The 17,165-nt window shown below is 46.0% G+C and overlaps 1 protein-coding gene across 1 annotated transcript in view; it reads left to right on the top strand.

Annotated features, from left to right (window-relative positions):
* Positions 1–17,165, top strand: part of FER1L6 (fer-1 like family member 6) — a 174,826-nt gene that overhangs the window by 123,805 nt on the left and 33,856 nt on the right. The window contains exons 21-29 of the mRNA XM_029222558.1: positions 603–737; positions 2,702–2,851; positions 10,253–10,363; positions 10,627–10,788; positions 11,913–12,093; positions 12,510–12,727; positions 14,200–14,322; positions 15,526–15,565; positions 16,764–16,876. Coding sequence (XP_029078391.1) covers positions 603–737; positions 2,702–2,851; positions 10,253–10,363; positions 10,627–10,788; positions 11,913–12,093; positions 12,510–12,727; positions 14,200–14,322; positions 15,526–15,565; positions 16,764–16,876 — 1,233 coding nt within the window. The remainder of the gene's footprint in view (positions 1–602; positions 738–2,701; positions 2,852–10,252; positions 10,364–10,626; positions 10,789–11,912; positions 12,094–12,509; positions 12,728–14,199; positions 14,323–15,525; positions 15,566–16,763; positions 16,877–17,165) is intronic.

The raw sequence follows: 17,165 nt of genomic DNA, 5'->3' as shown, positions 1-17,165 counted from the left end.
AAATCCACTTTCGAGTATTTGATGACGAAATTTTATTTGTTCACAGTGAAGAATCACTAGATCTTCCCCATTCTCAGTTTGCCCTTTCATAAAATGGAGACAATATGAGCATCTACTTGGTGAGGATGGTTGAAGTTAGCAGCCTGGGCTTTGGTGCCAGACGACCTGGGTTGAATCCCAGTTCTGCCATGTGCCGGCTCTCGGCAAGTGAGCCTTGGTTTACATTTCTATCTCCCAGAATTGTTGGGAAGTTTCAGCAAGACAGTGTATGTGAAGTACCGCAGCCTGTACACAGTACGTGCTCAATAAAGGGTAGCTGGTGTTATCATCACAGCACTACTGTGAGGATTGAATTGGAATTATGCTTGCAAGTAGGGTGGTAATCAGGTGGGAGTTCTACTCATGAAGCTTATGTAAGCTCCTCCAGGGAAGGGAATCTGCATCCCTGGCATCTGATACTCAGTAGCACATCAGTTTCCGTCGTTGCTTGAATGTTGAATAAGTGAGCAATGGTGATGAGAATGTGTCCTCTTTACCCTTCACGGAGTCCCCTCCAACCCAGTCGAGCCATGTTTTGCTTTTCTTTTGGCCCCAACTTCCAGGTCATTTCCCAGACCCTCTCCCCCACCTGGAACCAGATGCTGCTGTTCAATGACCTGGTGCTGCATGGAGACCTGAAGGAACTGGCAGGATCCCCGCCGTTAGTGGTGGTGGAGCTGTATGACAGTGACGCAGTGGTGAGTGTCCCAGGGCTGCACTAACTGTGCAATTTGCTAAAAACTCCCTGTTCAACTAACTTCCTTTATTTAACCAGCCTGTGACTATGCCCAGAGGCAGTCCTCACCTGGGAAACACTGACCTACAGAATCTGGGAAATGGATGATGATCATTTGCTTTACTAAAGGGTTTTTTGCTTAGATTTCCCTTTGGATTGCAATTTAAATAGAATCTGCTTCACAGAAGTTCAGTCCACATATACTTCTTCAGGAATATAATTATTATACCCAGCCCCCAGCTAGTTCCATACCTTATTGCTGCTTATAAAAATGTCCATGCCTTTTGAAAATAGAAGGTCTTTACTGATTTCGCCTGGTTGGAAGGAATGGATATATTGTCACTGATTCAGCATTTGTAACTGGGCCTTTTTTTTTTTTCTTTCTTTGTTGCTTCCGAGCCCTGAAACAATGCATTCAGCTCTGTCTCATTTCTGTTATGATATTAGCCAAACCTCTTTCTCTCCAAAGATGTCCGTGTCCTGAAACAGCAGATTCAAAAGCTTACTGGAGGGTTTTTTTAAAAATTAAATTAATTAATTAATTTATTTTTGGCTGCGTTGGGTCTTCTTTGCTGCACGCAGGCTTTCTCTAGTTGCGGCGAGCGAGGGCTACTCTTTGTTGTGGTGCGCATGCTTCTCATTGCGGTGGCTTCTCTTGTTGCAGAGCACGGGCTCTAGGTGCGAGGGCTTCAGTACTTACGGTTCGCGGGCTCTAGAGCGCGGGCTCAGTAGCTGTGGTGCACGGGCTTAGTTGCTCCCTGGCACGTGGGATCTTCCCGGACCAGGGCTCAAACCCATGTCCCCCGCGTTGGCAGGCGGGTTCTTAACCACTGCGCCACCAGGGAAGCCCCACTTTGTTAGTTTTTAAGTGTGACTGAGCTAAACCCATTTCCACCTCAACCAAGCTTCCTTCTACAGCCGGGAATGCAAATGCTTGTTTGTGAGTCCAAAGGCAATGAAGCAGTGCAGGTACTAAAACCCAGCCTCAGCCAAAGAAAATGTGGGCACTGCCCTTGGACTTGGAGGTCATTTATCCAAGAGTTTTCACTGAATAAATATGTAATGAGTGCCTGCCCTGTGCCAGGGGATAACAGCAGTTCCTGAGATAAATAGCAAAGCAGCCCCATGCTCCAGCCCCATGCTACTCGTGGGGGAATGTGGACTGAGGCTCCTGGGAGCAGGGATGAGGAAGAGGCAGGAGGTGACCCCATCAAATAGTTCTTAGAGGGCTTCCCTGGTGGCACAGTGGTTGAGAGTCCACCTGCCGATGCAGGGGACACGGGTTTGTGCCCCAGTCCAGGAAGATCCCACATGCCGCGGAGCGGCTGGGCCCGTGAGCCGTGGCCGCTGAACCTGCGCGTCCGGAGCCTGTGCTCTGCAACGGGAGAGGCCACAACAGTGAGAGGCCTGCGTACCACAAAAAAAAAAAAAAAAAGGTTGAGTAACTGGCCCAAGACCATAGATCTCCAAAGCAATAGATTTGGGAACTCCAACTCACGTTTGCCTGGACTCCAAACTTGTGTTCCCAGCCACAAGGGTTCCCTGTTCTGGAGATCTTTTGGAATATTTGGTGCCACCTTATTTCTCCTTTTCCCCTTCAAGTCTACCCTGGGTGATTATTTTTACTTTATTCCACTAAACTCAATACACTGAGGAAAGGGATAACCCCTAAGATCACCTTGAGCCAGGAAGCCCCTAAGATGACCCTCTTAGGGTTTTCCCTGAGAGCCCAGATGGATTCTGCTGCTCCCCAAGGCTGTGGGAAGAGGTGAGAGGGGCTTAGCAGAAGAAGAGAATGAGACAGTAGCAGGAGGGAGACACTGAGGCTGACAGTTTTGTGAAGATTAATTACAAAATCACACCGTCGCATATCAGAACCAGGTAGGTGACCACCAGGGACAAAACTTCATTTCTTTTCTGCCCTAGGGGAAGCCAGAATATTTGGGTGCCACCGTGGCTGCTCCTGTTGTGAAGCTCGCTGACCAGGACTATAAGCCCCCCAGGCTGTGTTACCACCCCATCTTTTGCGGGAACCTTTCTGGAGGCGACCTCCTTGCTGTATTTGAACTGCTGCAGGTAAGTGAACCAGAAGTGATATCTGCACTGGCCGTCTATCTAGTCTACCTGGCCAGAGAAGCAGCCTCATGGGAAGTGTATGTCCATCACGTTATGCGTGGTCCCTCCCTGCTGTCCTGTGTCTGGAGACGGCTCCTTCTGGGGATCTGGGAGATGCCATTTAGGAACTCAGGTGACGGGTTATTCCCAGAGCCTCCATGCTACAAGTCAGAGTCCCAGGATGAAAGGTCCACGTGGATTTGGCCAGCAATGCTTGAGCAGCTCTATGCGTCAGACCCTGAGCTGCATACAGACCACAGGAGGATATAAAGGGGAAGGGAGCAAACGTTTGTGGACACTCCCACGTGCCCTGTGTTGTTTGCTGCCTCACATACCTCTCATCACACTGAGACCTCCTCAATCCGGTTGAGGTAGGGGTTATGATTCCCATTTTGCAGATAGTAAACTGAAGGATTAATGTAACTGAATGACTTACCTTGTCATGCTGCTAGTCGGTGGTTGAGCTGAGAGCTGAACTTAGACCTTTAAAGCCTTCTGCTCCTTACACTGTATCACAGAGTTTCCCAAAGACATTGAGTTCTTAGTCTGTCCCACTAAGACATCGGGGAATTTATGAACATATGTCTAGGAGGACTTTTTCAGAAAGCAATGGCAGGATACTTAGGGAGGGAAGCTGAGCCTCTCAAGTCTGGCTGTCCAGTCAAGGACCAAATAGGACAGAATGGTGACCTGGAGAGAAGTGACCAGGTGGGCCTGTATAGAGAGATTTCTCTCCCTGACCATCCCACTCGCTGAGGGCAGGTGGCACTTACCCTTTGGGTCAGATCAATCCCTCTCTAGGAAAGCACATTTTCCAGAAATCCCAATTTAAAAAAATCTCTAGTAGAGAAACTAGAAGACAAACATTCCCAAGACGTAGCAAATGAGTAAGAGGGAAGGTGCTGGAGTTGGATCCCATGAATATGGATCTCATTCCCACCACTTACTGGTGTGTGACTGGGTAAGCTGCTTTATCTCTCTCTGTTTGACCTGCAAAATGGAGATGATAATTAACCTGCCTGAAGTGCCTGGCGTGGAATCAACACTCAACAAATGCTACCTATTTTATTAATATTATTATACCATGGAATATTAAAGCAAAATATCTAGTCCTATCTGTTTATTCAGGTGAAGAAATTGAGCTGGATAGAACGGTAATGGCTCGCTGGATATGGCAGGTCGGAGCCTAGAATCCAGTGTACAGATTCCCCCGAGAGCTGAAGAGGCTGAAGAGCATTAGAGGACGGGAACAGCTAGCTACGGGGTTAGACACACTTGTACTCAAATCCAAAGTGCCCAGGTGTGCGGCCTGGGAGCTGCATATGACTACAGAGATGAATTCTGAAGTGCACCCAATCAGCCTTTGACTGTCGTCTGGTTTTTGTTCCACTTGAGGAAGAACTTTTTAACGCTGGAGTGGCTGCCTTGGAGAAAGAGCAACCTCTCTCAGGGGAACTGAAGCTGGATGAGCTCTTAAAGGGACAGAGTAGCAGGATCACAGGCATCAGCTCCAGCTCTATGATGCTTGTAGTGTAGGAGGGGAGGAGAGAAGGACTAGTGAAATCTTTGTCTTACAAATCTTAGCTTCTAGGATTCCAGGATGATCAACCAAGTGAAAGTCTAATAGAACCAGCTCTCACCAGATGGATGTGTGTTGCACAGAAACATGGACTGTCAGAACTGAAAGGGCTCTTCAAAATCAGCTGCTCCAGTCTTTCCTTAATTGAGAGTCCAGGTGATTTTAGGCCGTCAATGAGTCAAAATCTTAGGTTGTCAAAATCTTAGGTTGAAACGAGGTAGAGCATTAAATCACAGTGAATTAATGTCAAGGGAGTGTCGCCTTTTTTTCCTCAGGTTTATTGAGATAAAATTAGGGATCTTCAAAATCAGCTGGTCTAGTCTTTCCTTAATTGAGAGTCCAGGTGATTTTAGGCCGTCAATGAGTCAAAATCTTAGGTTGTCAAAATCTTAGGTTGAAACCAGGTAGAACATTAAATCACAGTGAATTAATGTCGAGGGAGTGTCGCCTTTTTTTCCTCAGGTTTATTGAGATATAATGGACGTATAACGTTGTGTAAGTTTAAGGTGGGCAACATGATAATTTGATATATGTATATATTGCAAAATGATTACCACAGTAAGGTTAATGAACACATCCATCCATCACCTCACATAGTTAACCTTTTGTGTGTGTGTGTGTGTGTGTGTGTGTGTGTGTGTGTGTGTGTGGTGTGAGAACTTTTAAGATCTACTTTCATAGCAACTTTTAAGTGTACAATACAGTATTGTACCTGTAGTCACCATGCTATGCATTAGATCCCCAGAATTTATTCATCTTCTAACTGGAAGTTTGTACCCTTTGACCACCTTCACCCACTTTCCCCACCTCCCTACTCCTGGCAGCTACCAATCTACTCTCTGTTTCTGTGTTTGTTTTCTATTTTTAGATTCCACATATAACTGAGATCATACAGTATTGTCTTTCTCTTTGACTTATCTCACTTAGTGTAATGCCCTCAAGGCCCATCCATATTGTTGTAAATGGAATTTTGCCTTTTTGGATCCTTCTGAGTACTTTTAGAAGAAAGTTTCACGCCCATCTGTGTATAACACGTTTCTTAACCTGCAACCTTTCTTTTTCAGAAAGCATAGGCTTCAGCTTCACTGCCTCTAAAGAAACATCAGTGTTATCTACAAGAACATTTCTCAAAGTCTGCTTCTTGGCACACTGGCCCCTCCAAACATAGTGAAAAGAAATTTTAAGAAACGCTACACATGACATATTCCAATAACATTATTTTGTTTTCGTTGGTTTTCTTTTTAAAGTTACTTTCCATTGATGGCCAATGGTACCTGTTTTACTTAGCAACTTGAAGTTTCCTTTCTAAAAATGAAATTACAGCTAATGAAAATGTTTACTAGATAATAACACAGGTGGTAAAAGTGGTAGAAGAACGACTGATTTGGGAAAACCAGCTTGAGTACAATGCTTTCATTTTACATGTCAGAAAGCTGAGGCTCCGGGTTTACTGGATGGGATTCAGTCAACTGCTCTTTTCATTGCATGAAGCTTCCTGAAGGGAGTCCCCTAATCCATCAATGAGGGGCTGGACCAGCTGATCCCAACAGGCCCTCTGAGGTCCTGGCTTCCTCCCAGTTCCACGGCCCCACATCTGATTCTCCCGCCCTCCCTCCACCATGAGCTGGGCAGACTGGTTCGAGATACGGCTGCTTCCTGACAGTGGAGTGTCAGAGGCAAGCAACCGAAGAGACACAATTCATTAGGGTTTCATTAGGACTTCCTCTCAGTTGATTACGTGTGCAAAAATTAATTTGATCATCAACGCCACTTTCTCAGCATGTGGATCTCCTACACTCCGGGAAGGCAGGAGCTGGAAAACGCCATCATTTGTCACCAGCGGCTCTCAGTTTCCGTCTGTGGGTGGTTTACCTTCAGCCCGTCTGTCTCCATTACTGAAAGGCTTCCCTGTCTCAGAAGAAGGGTGTAGTACCTGGGTTCTTCAGTGCCCCAGACTGAATTCCTTACCTCCATTTTCCTCCTCTACCCAGCTAGCTGACCCTATTTTCCCAGTCCTGGCCCACTGTCCCCCTGTTCTCCTAGACTCTCTGCCTTGAGAATTCACACTCAGCTGTAATTCTTCACTCTGGGTTTGTATCCATGAGCAAGCCAATCGTTCCAGCCAGGTGACTGTCCCTTGTTCCTGTAGACCCTCGTTCTCATCAGGATCGTTCCACTGGCCTCTCTCCTGGTCTCCTAGCTTCCTCCTCTTCCTTGTTTGCTTCATCCTCCACATTCCTTCCAGAACGCAAGTCCACCATACCACTCTCCTCTTTAGACAGTCTGTTTCTTATCTCCAGGAGCATTTCCAAAATCTGTATCTTTGGAACACAAGTCCCTCTAAATACAGTAAAAGCAAAGTTTGGGGGCTTCCCTGGTGGCGCAGTGGTTGAGAGTCCGCCTGCCAATGCAGGGGACACGGGGTCGTGCCCCGGTCTGGGAGGATCCCACATGCCGTGGAGCGGCTGGGCCCGTGAGCCACGGCCGCTGGGCCTGCGCGTCCGGAGCCTATGCTCCGCAACTGGAGAGGCCACAGGAGTGAGAGGCCTGTGTATTGCAAAAAAGAAAAAAAACAAAGTTTGGGAAATTCTTCATATTATGTCCCCCTTGGGACTTTGAAATCCCCGTTACCATAGTAAAGACTCTGAGAAGTCAGCTATAAAGAAACTTTTGAAATTTCTTTCTTTTTTGAAATTCAACATTTCCCAAATGTTTGTGAGTACAAATATTTTCTTTTTGCCTGGTAACTCTTAATATTTCATGAAAAGAAAATCTAGCCCATAGGAGAATGTCAGATTTCCATAGCTTAGCATTTAAGCTCTCCCCAAATTAATTTGTCTTCAAACTGCCTTTTCAGGCTCACATTTCAGCACAATTACTCTGCACATACTGTGGCCTCTTTACAGCAGACTATTCTGAATTCTCAGACCTCAGCGCACAGATGTGCTTCTCTGCTTTTGGCCATGCTGTCACCCTATTTCGAAATGTCTCCCTGCTCTGCCGACTCCACCCCCTGCACTCTATTTACCTATTTAGGAAACTGATCATCCTCACAGTTCAGGACAAGAGTTGCCTCCTCCAGCAGCTTCCCCTCCCCCACCTCAGTCAAATGTTTTCTCCTCTTCCATCCTACGTCACTTTGCCTCTTTTTCTATTTAATCCAGGCTTTTATTTTTAGGATTTATTTATTTATTTTTATTTTTGGCTGCATTGGGTCTTAGTTGCAGCACGCAGGATCTTCCTTGCGGTGCCTGGGCTTCTCTCTAGTTGTGGCGTGTGGGTTTTTGCTTCTCTAGTTGAGGTGCACGAGCTCAGTAGTTGTGGCGTGCAGGCTTAGTTGCCCCGCGGCATGTAGGATCTTTCTTCCCTGACCAGGGATCAAACCAACGTCCCCTGCATTGTAAGGCAGATTCTTTGCCACTGGACCGCCAGGGAAGTCCCAAATCTAGGCTTTGATAAAGGCAATTGTTTACAGCTTGTCTCCCTTAATCTGTAAATTTTTTGAAGGCAGAGGCCCCAAGACGAGCAAAACATATGGTACTTTTTTTTTTTTTTTGTGGTACGCGGTCCTCTCACTGTTGTGGCCTCTCCCGTTGTGGAGCACAGGCTCCGGACGCGCAGGCTCAGCGGCCATGGCTCACGGGCCCAGCCGCTTCACGGCATGTGGGATCTTCCCGGACCGGGGCACGAACCTGTGTCCCCTGCATCGGCAGGCGGACTCTCAACCACTGCGCCACCAGGGAAGCCCACGTATGGTACTTTTAAAAGCACATCCAGAGGCACCATCCCATCCTGTGCCACCATCACAGCTGTTTTTGTGGCTTTACGTTTGGAGCCACAGGAGCAATTAGCTTTCTCAGGGAGGCGATGCTTTGCAGCCTGGATGGCTCACCTCCTCGCCGCCAGGCAGTGTTCACCTCACCTTTTCCCGGCTCCTTGATCTGGTTTGGTTCCTTCTGCGGCTTCATTATCTTGAGCCTACTTGGCATTCGCAGTGACTGCTGTCTTTTTCTGGGCTTTCGTATAATTAACTGAACCACATCTGCCGATGCCAGCTAGAATATGTGTGTGAAAAAGAAATGGTGATATGTTTGTGCTTTACAGGTTTTGATGGGCAAATAGGCTTTTTCGAGCATACAGAGCTAATGTGTGTCAGCCAATAAACATTTATCAAGAACCCACTGGTTTTGGAGCATTACCTGAGAGTCTGAGACTAATGAAGTAAACAAAGGCTTCCTCTTGGCCAAGTCAGGCAAACTCCCCCAGCGAGGAAAACCTCCTGCTCCAAAGCAATGTTTAATAGAACATCTGGCTCCTGAGGGACTTGAAGGGTCAGCTGGCCCAATATCTGAGGTCCAGAGAGGGAAAGGGACTCATGCAGGGTCACACAGCAGAGCCTGGTTTCCGGGCTCAGTCCACTAGTTTCTGCACTAAGCCTCCAGAGAGGACACACTGTGTTCCAAGGACTGAAGGTTAGGAGAATGACCACAGTGGCCGGGACCAAATCAGGGGTGGCTTCTTGAAAGATGTACGTGTTGAGGCAGGTCTTGAAGGTAATGTGGGGTGGCCCACAAATGAGAAAGGCCCTTTCCTTAGGAGACTTTCTAAGTCCTTTGTGTGAGATTTCAATAAAGCATAGCAATTGTCCTCTTGCGGTTTTGTCAACTCCAAATGCACAGGAAATAACACCTTTTCCTGGAGGTCTGCCTTCAAAAGACTTCATTTTCTGTTTTACTGAGTATGACTAGCCTCTGTGTGATTAACTCAATCTCTTGTAGTGTACAGTGGGAGGACAGTTAAGTCTCAGAGGTTTGGAATCTGATCAGAGACCCTTCTCTATTCTACGGCTGTAATTCCCCTGTCATTTCTTTTTTCTTGACTGAATATATATACTTTAATGACAGAAAAAAATTAGATTTCAGCCATTTGTAAAATTCTTGAATTTATCCTACATACTCAAAACATTGAACCATTACTTTACCACTCATAATTTTTCAGTTATTATTTAATGTCTATAGGTTTACTTATTTCCTATTTCTATAATATCTGCAAACATTTAGATACCAGAGATATTTTTTAAATGTTTAATCCTATATATTTACTGCTTATATTCTTTAATGAATAAACCATCTGCAAAGGTGTTACTAGAATTTTCTGCTTCCAATAATGTCGGATAACATTCAAAACACTTCAGAGGTTTAAAATCCTACAGAGTATATTTTTCTGACCACTCTGTGAATCACGCAGTACTTCTACAACAACACCATAAATTCAGAAATTAAGGAGACTACTTCTAAATTACCCACAGGGTAAAGAATAAGTATGAAGGATATTAGAAAATATTATGAATTGAAAACTTGCTTTTCCAAAATTTTAATATGAAGCTTTAAAATTAATTTATTGCTCTTTTTAAACTTTAGATAAGTGTTTATGTAATTAATTTTCAAGAAAAAATGAGAAGAATGAAATACAATGAGGTTATGAGGATCTATCTGTCTTTTTTTCCTCTCCTCTCTACTGTGAGCTCGCTGAAAGCTTATGAAACTATTAATTTGTGACACGTTGTGAATGCTCACTAAATGTTGATTACCCTTGTGAACGAATGCATTTGTAAATTAAGAAATTATTCACCGTGACAAAATGCATCATCTTGATTTACATTTTAATCTGGAAACATTCCTTTGGTTAAAACAGTGACAGTCTTTCCAATGAGGTCATTGTGTGGCAGCGTTCATTTTCCTTACCTCTCCCAATGTCTAACCAGCGCTTGATCTGTGTGCTAGGTCCCTGCGTCTGGGCTGCAAGGGCTCCCTCCCCTCGACCCACCCGATGTCACCCAGATCTACCCTGTTCCTGCCAGCATCCGGCCAGTGCTGAGTAAATACCAAGTGGAGGTATGGGGCCCGGAAGGACTGGGTTGTTCTTTGGGACTAAAGGGCACTGGTGCATTGCAATCATGCCTGCACTGTGTCAGGGGACTTGAGGGGTGGGAAGGAGACATAGCTGATCAGACGGAGCCGCAAGGAGCTGCCCCATCCTTTCCCGGAAGAACATCCTGTGGTTCTCAGGCTGGCACGGCCGACTTTCCCACACCTGAGCCACACCTGCTGGCGCCTCCCTGGGCCTTTGTGTGACAGCCCTGCCATCCTCTCTTCAGGTTCTCTTCTGGGGAGTCCGGGAAATGAAGAAGGTGCAGCTCCTCTCAGTGGATCGTCCCCAGGTCCTCATCGAGTGTGGCGGGCATGGAGTCAAGTCCTGTGTGATCCAGAGCTACCAGAACAACCCAAACTTCAGCGTCCAGGCAGATGCTTTCGCAGTGGTGCGGGTCTCTCCCCTCCCCTGCCCCACCCGCTCATTCCCTTCATCTCCATAGATGCGACCCACTCCTTCCTGAACCTGACTTGGGGAGATGTTTCAGAGTTTCAGGTGCCCCACTACTCACAAGAAAGAACAGTTTAATTCAGTAAAAAGCCAGAATTGTAGAATGGGATAAAACAGACTTTTGTTGTTGTTTTGTTTTTAAAGGTTCTGGGTGTAGATCATATAGTAAATCAAAGAAGGTTGACAGTGGTCCCCAAAGTGTGGCCCCCAGTTTATCAGCATCACCTGGGAACTTATTATAAATGCAGATTCTCAGGCCCTGCCCCAGAACTACTGAACCAGAGACTGTTGGGACTGGGGGGTAGGGCCCAGACACCTCTGGTTTGACAAGCCCTGCAGGTGACTCTGATACACACTGGAGTTTGGGAACCACTGGCCTGGAAGACACCGTCACGGAACTTACTACAATGGTTAGAGTTTTAAAAAATTATTTGTACGTAGCGTGTCAAAAGCAATGTTTGACACCTGTGCTTTTGTTTATTTCTGTGCTCTGATTTGGAACCAACTGTGAAGTCAAAGTTTGCTTTGTCTAACCCAGTCAGCTCCAATGGACACAGATTCTGAATCAAGAAGGACTGGAATTAAAGAATGTGTACTGTGTTTGCAAACCTTCCAAATCAGACTTTGTTGAGCCTCGGGGTCCACCAGGGTAAAGAAGTGGATGGGGCGCTGGCCCCTCACGCTCAGCTCCATCTTAAATGGCTCAATTCTCATCTGCTTTATATCTTGGGTCTGGATTAATGTTCATCTGAGATGAAAGTTCGGATAAATACAGTAATGACAAAGTAAGAGGATTGAAGACTACTGCCACAGAGAATTTGGGAGTGTGTGATTTTTGCAATTTACACCTGCGGTGAATTGTTAGTACCATCCCTCATATGTTGGGTAATGACTCCCTGGCTTGAGAAGGCATTGCTCCAGACTCTGGCAAGCTGCAGGGGTGACCTGTAGGGAAAGGACAGGCAGGGACAGAGGAAGGATGGGTACCTGGCTTGCTTTGGTCCTACACCCAGACAGGTCAGCCCAGGCAGTGCCCCACTTCACCGCAGCCTCTCCCTGCAGGAGCTGCCTGAGAATGAGCTTCTGCACCCACCCCTGAGCATCTGCGTGGTGGACTGGAGAGCCTTTGGGAGGAGCACCCTCGTGGGCACCTACACCATCAACTGCTTGAAACAGTTTTTGTGTAAATCCAGGGAGCCCCTTGCCCTCACCTCACAGGTGGATGGAGCCCAAGTTGTGCAAGGTAGGAAGCTCCTTCTAGATTCTAGCGCTGTGGGCTACAAAACTGTGGTGCCTGCAGGATCTTTCTGAAGAATTTCCTGCGGTCCCCTCTACTTCTTTTATTTTTTCATTTTTTATTTTTGGCTGCGTTGGGTCTTTGTTGCTGTGCGGGGCTTTTCTTTACTTGTGGCGAGTGGGGGCTACTCTTCGTTGTGGTGCGCGGGCTTCTCATTGCGGTGGCTTCTCTTGTTGCGGAGCACGGGCTGTAGGTGCGTGGGCTTTAGTAGTTGTGGCGCACCGTCTTAGTTGCTCCGTGGCATGTGGGATCTTCCTGGACCGGAGCTCGAACCCATGTCCCCTGCATTGGCAGGCAGATTCTTAACCACTGTGCCACCAGGGAAGTCCTGACCTAATGTACTTCCATCTTGGCTATTTCAGATTCATTAATTTCCACTGAGCCTTCTGAGACCCCCAGCTCTGCTCAGGAGCTCCCAACAGATCAAATCTTTGTGGATATTGGGCCACCTCCCACAGTGGTACCTGACTTGGCCCAGGTTCAGGCAGCCAGCCTGGTTGATATCCCTGACCCATCCCCTATGCTGGAGACGGAACACAAACCTGCAGCCCAGGAGCCACCCAAAGATGGAAAAGCTAAGGTCGGAATGTCATCCCTCTTCATATTTATAAGGCACGTTAGAGTTTGCTCAGAGGTTTTAGATACTAATCCTCCCACCTACTAGCTGTGTGACCATGGCAAGCAACTTCACATTTCTGAGCATTAGTTTCTTCATCTGTAAAACGGGGACACCAATACCCACTTCACAGCATTGTCATAGAATCAGATAAGTCAGTGTATGTGAAATTAAAGTGCTAGTCAAATGTGACAGCAGTATTTAATTGAACAGAAACTCTTAATTCATTAGCTTGGAAAAACAATGGTTTCCTCATCAAGGCTTATTCCACAAATATTTTGAACCTACTTTGTACAACGTCACGTGGGACCAAAAAATGCGTCTTCTGGTCTAAATAAAATTGAGACTTATCCTCAGTTAGCTGAGATTCTGGGAGGGGAGATGGATAAGTACACAAGACCATAAAATGGGGACATGAGTAATCTTTTAAGTCATAGTTTTAAGGGCAAAATCCTGGTGTATCTAGCAACTGACTTAAAGAAGAAAGCAGGTTTAAGAAAGTCCTAAGAGATGACGTGCCCAGCAAATTATAAAAGCTGAAATAAAAGGTACAGTATGGTAGATGAATGGCTATTTTCTCAGGCTCTTCCCATCTCATCCAGGCTCAGCGTGACTCTCTGACAGCCCACGGGGTTCTCTCCATCCCACCAGCATTGTACCTGCCACTTCATGTTGCAAATTTCAGTTTGTTTGTTGCCACCATAAAACTGTGGGCTTCACCAGGTCATAGATGATTTTTAAAAATATCTCTGTATCCCCTGCACTTGGTAGAGTGGCTGGCACATCGTAGATACCCGAGAGATGTCTGAGAGCAAATGGATGATAAGTACACGATAAATTTGGCATGACACAACTTTCTCCCCAAATGCTTCCCTTCTGCCACGTATGCATCACACTGCTTCTCCTATCCCCCCATCACTTATGTTGTAGGTGTCATTTATTTGCATCTGTTCAAATCAGAAGTGATGCTAAAGGGGGATTGTCTACCTATGTCACTTAATCCTCATGACAGTGAAGTGAGCAGGTATTATTGTTCCTAGTTGAGGAAACTGAGAATCATAAAATCATAAACGTTTATATTATGTTTAGAAGCTAATTCCTTTTCTGCTATATCACATTGTATCATGTAGCCTGCTTGTCTCCTCCACTGAATTCGAAGCTTCCCAAAAGTAGGGATGATGTCTACCCCTTACATCCCCAACGTCAACCACAAAATCTCATACCTGCTTGATAAATGGCAAATAAACTCATTAATGGCTGACAGATTATTAAACTTTTATTGATTTAAGAGGGACAGAGAGCTGCAATCACAAAACCTGCTGACACCTCCATCCACCTCCCCGAGGGTACCTACATGCCCTCTTCCTTAGTAAACCACTTAGCCACCAGCATGCAGATCCTTGACACCTAACAATCCATCCTTCATCCCTTGCCAGGATGCCAGGAAACCTTCTCGGAAGTCTACTAAAAGGAGAAAGAGGACCATAGCGGATGAATCTGCTGAAAACGTCATTGACTGGTGGTCGAAATATTATGCCTCCCTGAAGAAAGCACAGAAGGTAGACTCTCTCCTGGCTGTGACAGTCAAGGCTTCGATAAGAGCACAGCACCATTTACCACCCTCCCCCACCCCAAATCCTGCATTGTCCCCTCTTCTAAATTCCGCTATAGGTAGGCCCTACTTGGGTGTGGTTCTGTTAACTGCTGAAGGGTTCAAAGCCTGAAAGGACCAAGGGTCCAGTACTGCCAAATCCTCACTGTCTGGCTGGAGCTGGCCCTAGGACACAGGCTCTGCTGTAAATGCTGGCAGGATGTGCAGTCTATCATGGCATCCAGGGAATCTGCCCACCTCAGGGAGGTCTAGCCAAGAGAAATGGGTCTCTGGACAGGTGGGCATCAGCGAAGGGGGCTTCAGGTTCACCTGGAGATTCCAGGTCAAAGGGCTCCAGGTCTCCAGCAGATTTCTAAGTTCATATGGGAAATTATCAAAGTAAAGGCAGAGGTCTTGGCCTTAGCAAATGGGAATAATCAGCAGGGCCTCATGCACATGGAAAGCCAGAGAACCAGTGGGGAGTGGGTCTGGAGACTCAGGCAAAAGCTCAGTGGCTGAATCTGGTAAGACTTCTCATCCCTGAGTAAAAATGGAAAGGAAAGTTATTCAGATGTTATCATCATATTTTATTGAGTAGCAACTCTTCTGATTCTTTATTTGGAAAGACCGTAATTTCTTCATCTAGGACTATCCATGAATATTGACATATAGTTAAATAAACAAACTAAATGTTAATCCCTGCTTCCAAACACCCTCGTTTTACTACGATGGACACTACCACTTCTGGTGAGTGTTCAGCCCTTTCCTCTTTCTCTGCTAACCTCCCCAGTCCCAGGACAAACCCAACATGCCAGCCCATAAAACTCATAGTTGCAGATTGAGGTGATGCTCCAGGGATGTGGAAGAACAGTGGGGAGAGCGGTTGCTTTCCCAGCAGCTGAGAGGAGCCTGCACATAGAGGACGAGGACGTCCACAGTTTGGTGGCACTGGTTTTGGAGGTGTGGGTGCCTCTTCTTTAGGGCAGGGCATCTCCCTGCACTTAAGTCCTAGGTCTTTACAGTGAGGCTTCATCTGGGGGCTACTGAGGACTATTTGCATATTCTTTTAAAATGCAGAGGGCTGAGATAATTGAATGAGAACTGTTAGCAGTCAGGGTTAATAAATGAGACAAGACAGTGTCCATCATCTCGTCTCCCTCTTTTCTCAAAGGAAAAGGAGAGCAATTCCAAGGAGCAAACAGGCAACACAGGTAAGTGGCTGTTCTGGGGACATTTGAACATGCATTAAGGCCATGTGAGTGAGAAAATGTTAAAATGGGAGCCATGGGCACAACACTGGAGCCCAAAGCCCTCATTTCCCTAGTGAGGAAATAATCCCAGGAAGATGACAACACTTGAAAGAGGTCACATAGCTGATTTGAGCTGGATGGAGACCAGATCCCAGGTCTCCTGAGTTCAGTTGAGTGCTGAAATCGACCCTTTGGCTCAAGTCCCTATGTTGACAGTCTTAATGCAGAAACAGCAGAGTAAAAATAGGAGCAAGCTGGGATGACAGGCCAAAGCCAGCATGATCAACTTTAACACAGGTGACCTGGATTTAGCTTCCAAAACTCAGTTGACAGGGTTTGGGTAGATCTGGTTTGGCAGAAGCTCAAATGAAGAGCCCTGGAATTTGAAATGACCACGAACTTGATGTAAGCCAATGGTAAGTCTTGGCCTAAAAACAACAGTAACACCAAGTGCTGTTTCAGGTGGCACAAAGAGTGAGAACAACAGAGCCAAGCTCAGTTCCTCAGGCCACTCCTACTAGCATATTTAATTCTAAGACCAACCCCATGACTTAAGCAATAGTATCTTGATTTGCAGAAGTAAAACAGAAGTACAAAGAGGCTGAGTAACTTGCCCAGGTTTATGCAGCTAGAAAATAGTGGAGCTTGGGTGATTTTTCTCCAGCATCTGCTCCTAAAAAATTACTGAATAATCTAAGTACATTTGTGACATTGTGTTAGACTCTTAGCATATTTGAGCCTGAGGTTGTTGAACTAGATGATTCTCAAGTTCCTAAACAGATCTGAGAGGGAATGTATCTAAAGCTTTGGTGTCACTCCATCCTGGGTCTGTTCTTTGCTAGCTGGGTGACTGGACAAATTACTTACCCTCTCCGTGCCTAGCTTAATGAATTCTTGCATATGGCAGGGAAGGCCAACACATTGCCAACCCCAGGGCATCCACTGACACTGCACTGCTGCATAAGTGGTATCTCCTCTGCTCCTTCAGTGCACGGTCTGCAGGGCTATGTGCAGAAATCCTACAGTGAAATGTTACTGTTTCTTTCTTAAAAGAAGGGTCATGACACATGCCAGAGCAAAGGGAAAGAGGGAGCTTGACTTTGTTTCTTCTCATCTCAACAGCATAAGAAGTCTAACCATTTTCACTAAATACCCACAGAGGCAAAACCAGACAAGGTAGTGGTAAATATAGATGGCCCAAAGAAGAAGAAAGACAAAATACTCAAGAAGAAACTCAGAGAAAAAGAAATCCCCAACCTGGCTGTCTTGCAGGTGTGTGGACACAGCCATCTTGGCCATGGTTAGGGTGGGAAACTCAGGAGGTGGGCATTCTTTTAGTGCTTCAGTCCACTCCAGAATACCTTTGTCTGAATAACTTACTTTGTTATAATCATTGATGCAGAGTAACAAACTAACAAGCATGCAAGCCAAGACAGTGGAGCTTGCTAGTTTTCTATTTTCTACATCCTCCTATTGAGAAGGGACATAACTTCACTTGGTTAGCCTGGATGCAACAATGTAATTTACAGTGTGTGAGTTCCCCTGGGTTCACCTCCCGGGG

Source organism: Monodon monoceros, unplaced genomic scaffold, assembly GCF_005190385.1.
Source record: "Monodon monoceros isolate NGI ecotype Baffin Bay Population unplaced genomic scaffold, NGI_Narwhal_1 Super_Scaffold_14, whole genome shotgun sequence".
Taxonomy (NCBI): Eukaryota; Metazoa; Chordata; class Mammalia; order Artiodactyla; family Monodontidae; genus Monodon; species Monodon monoceros.
The sequence above is the reverse complement of the archived record's forward strand: the minus strand, read 5'-3'. Positions and strand labels throughout refer to the sequence as shown.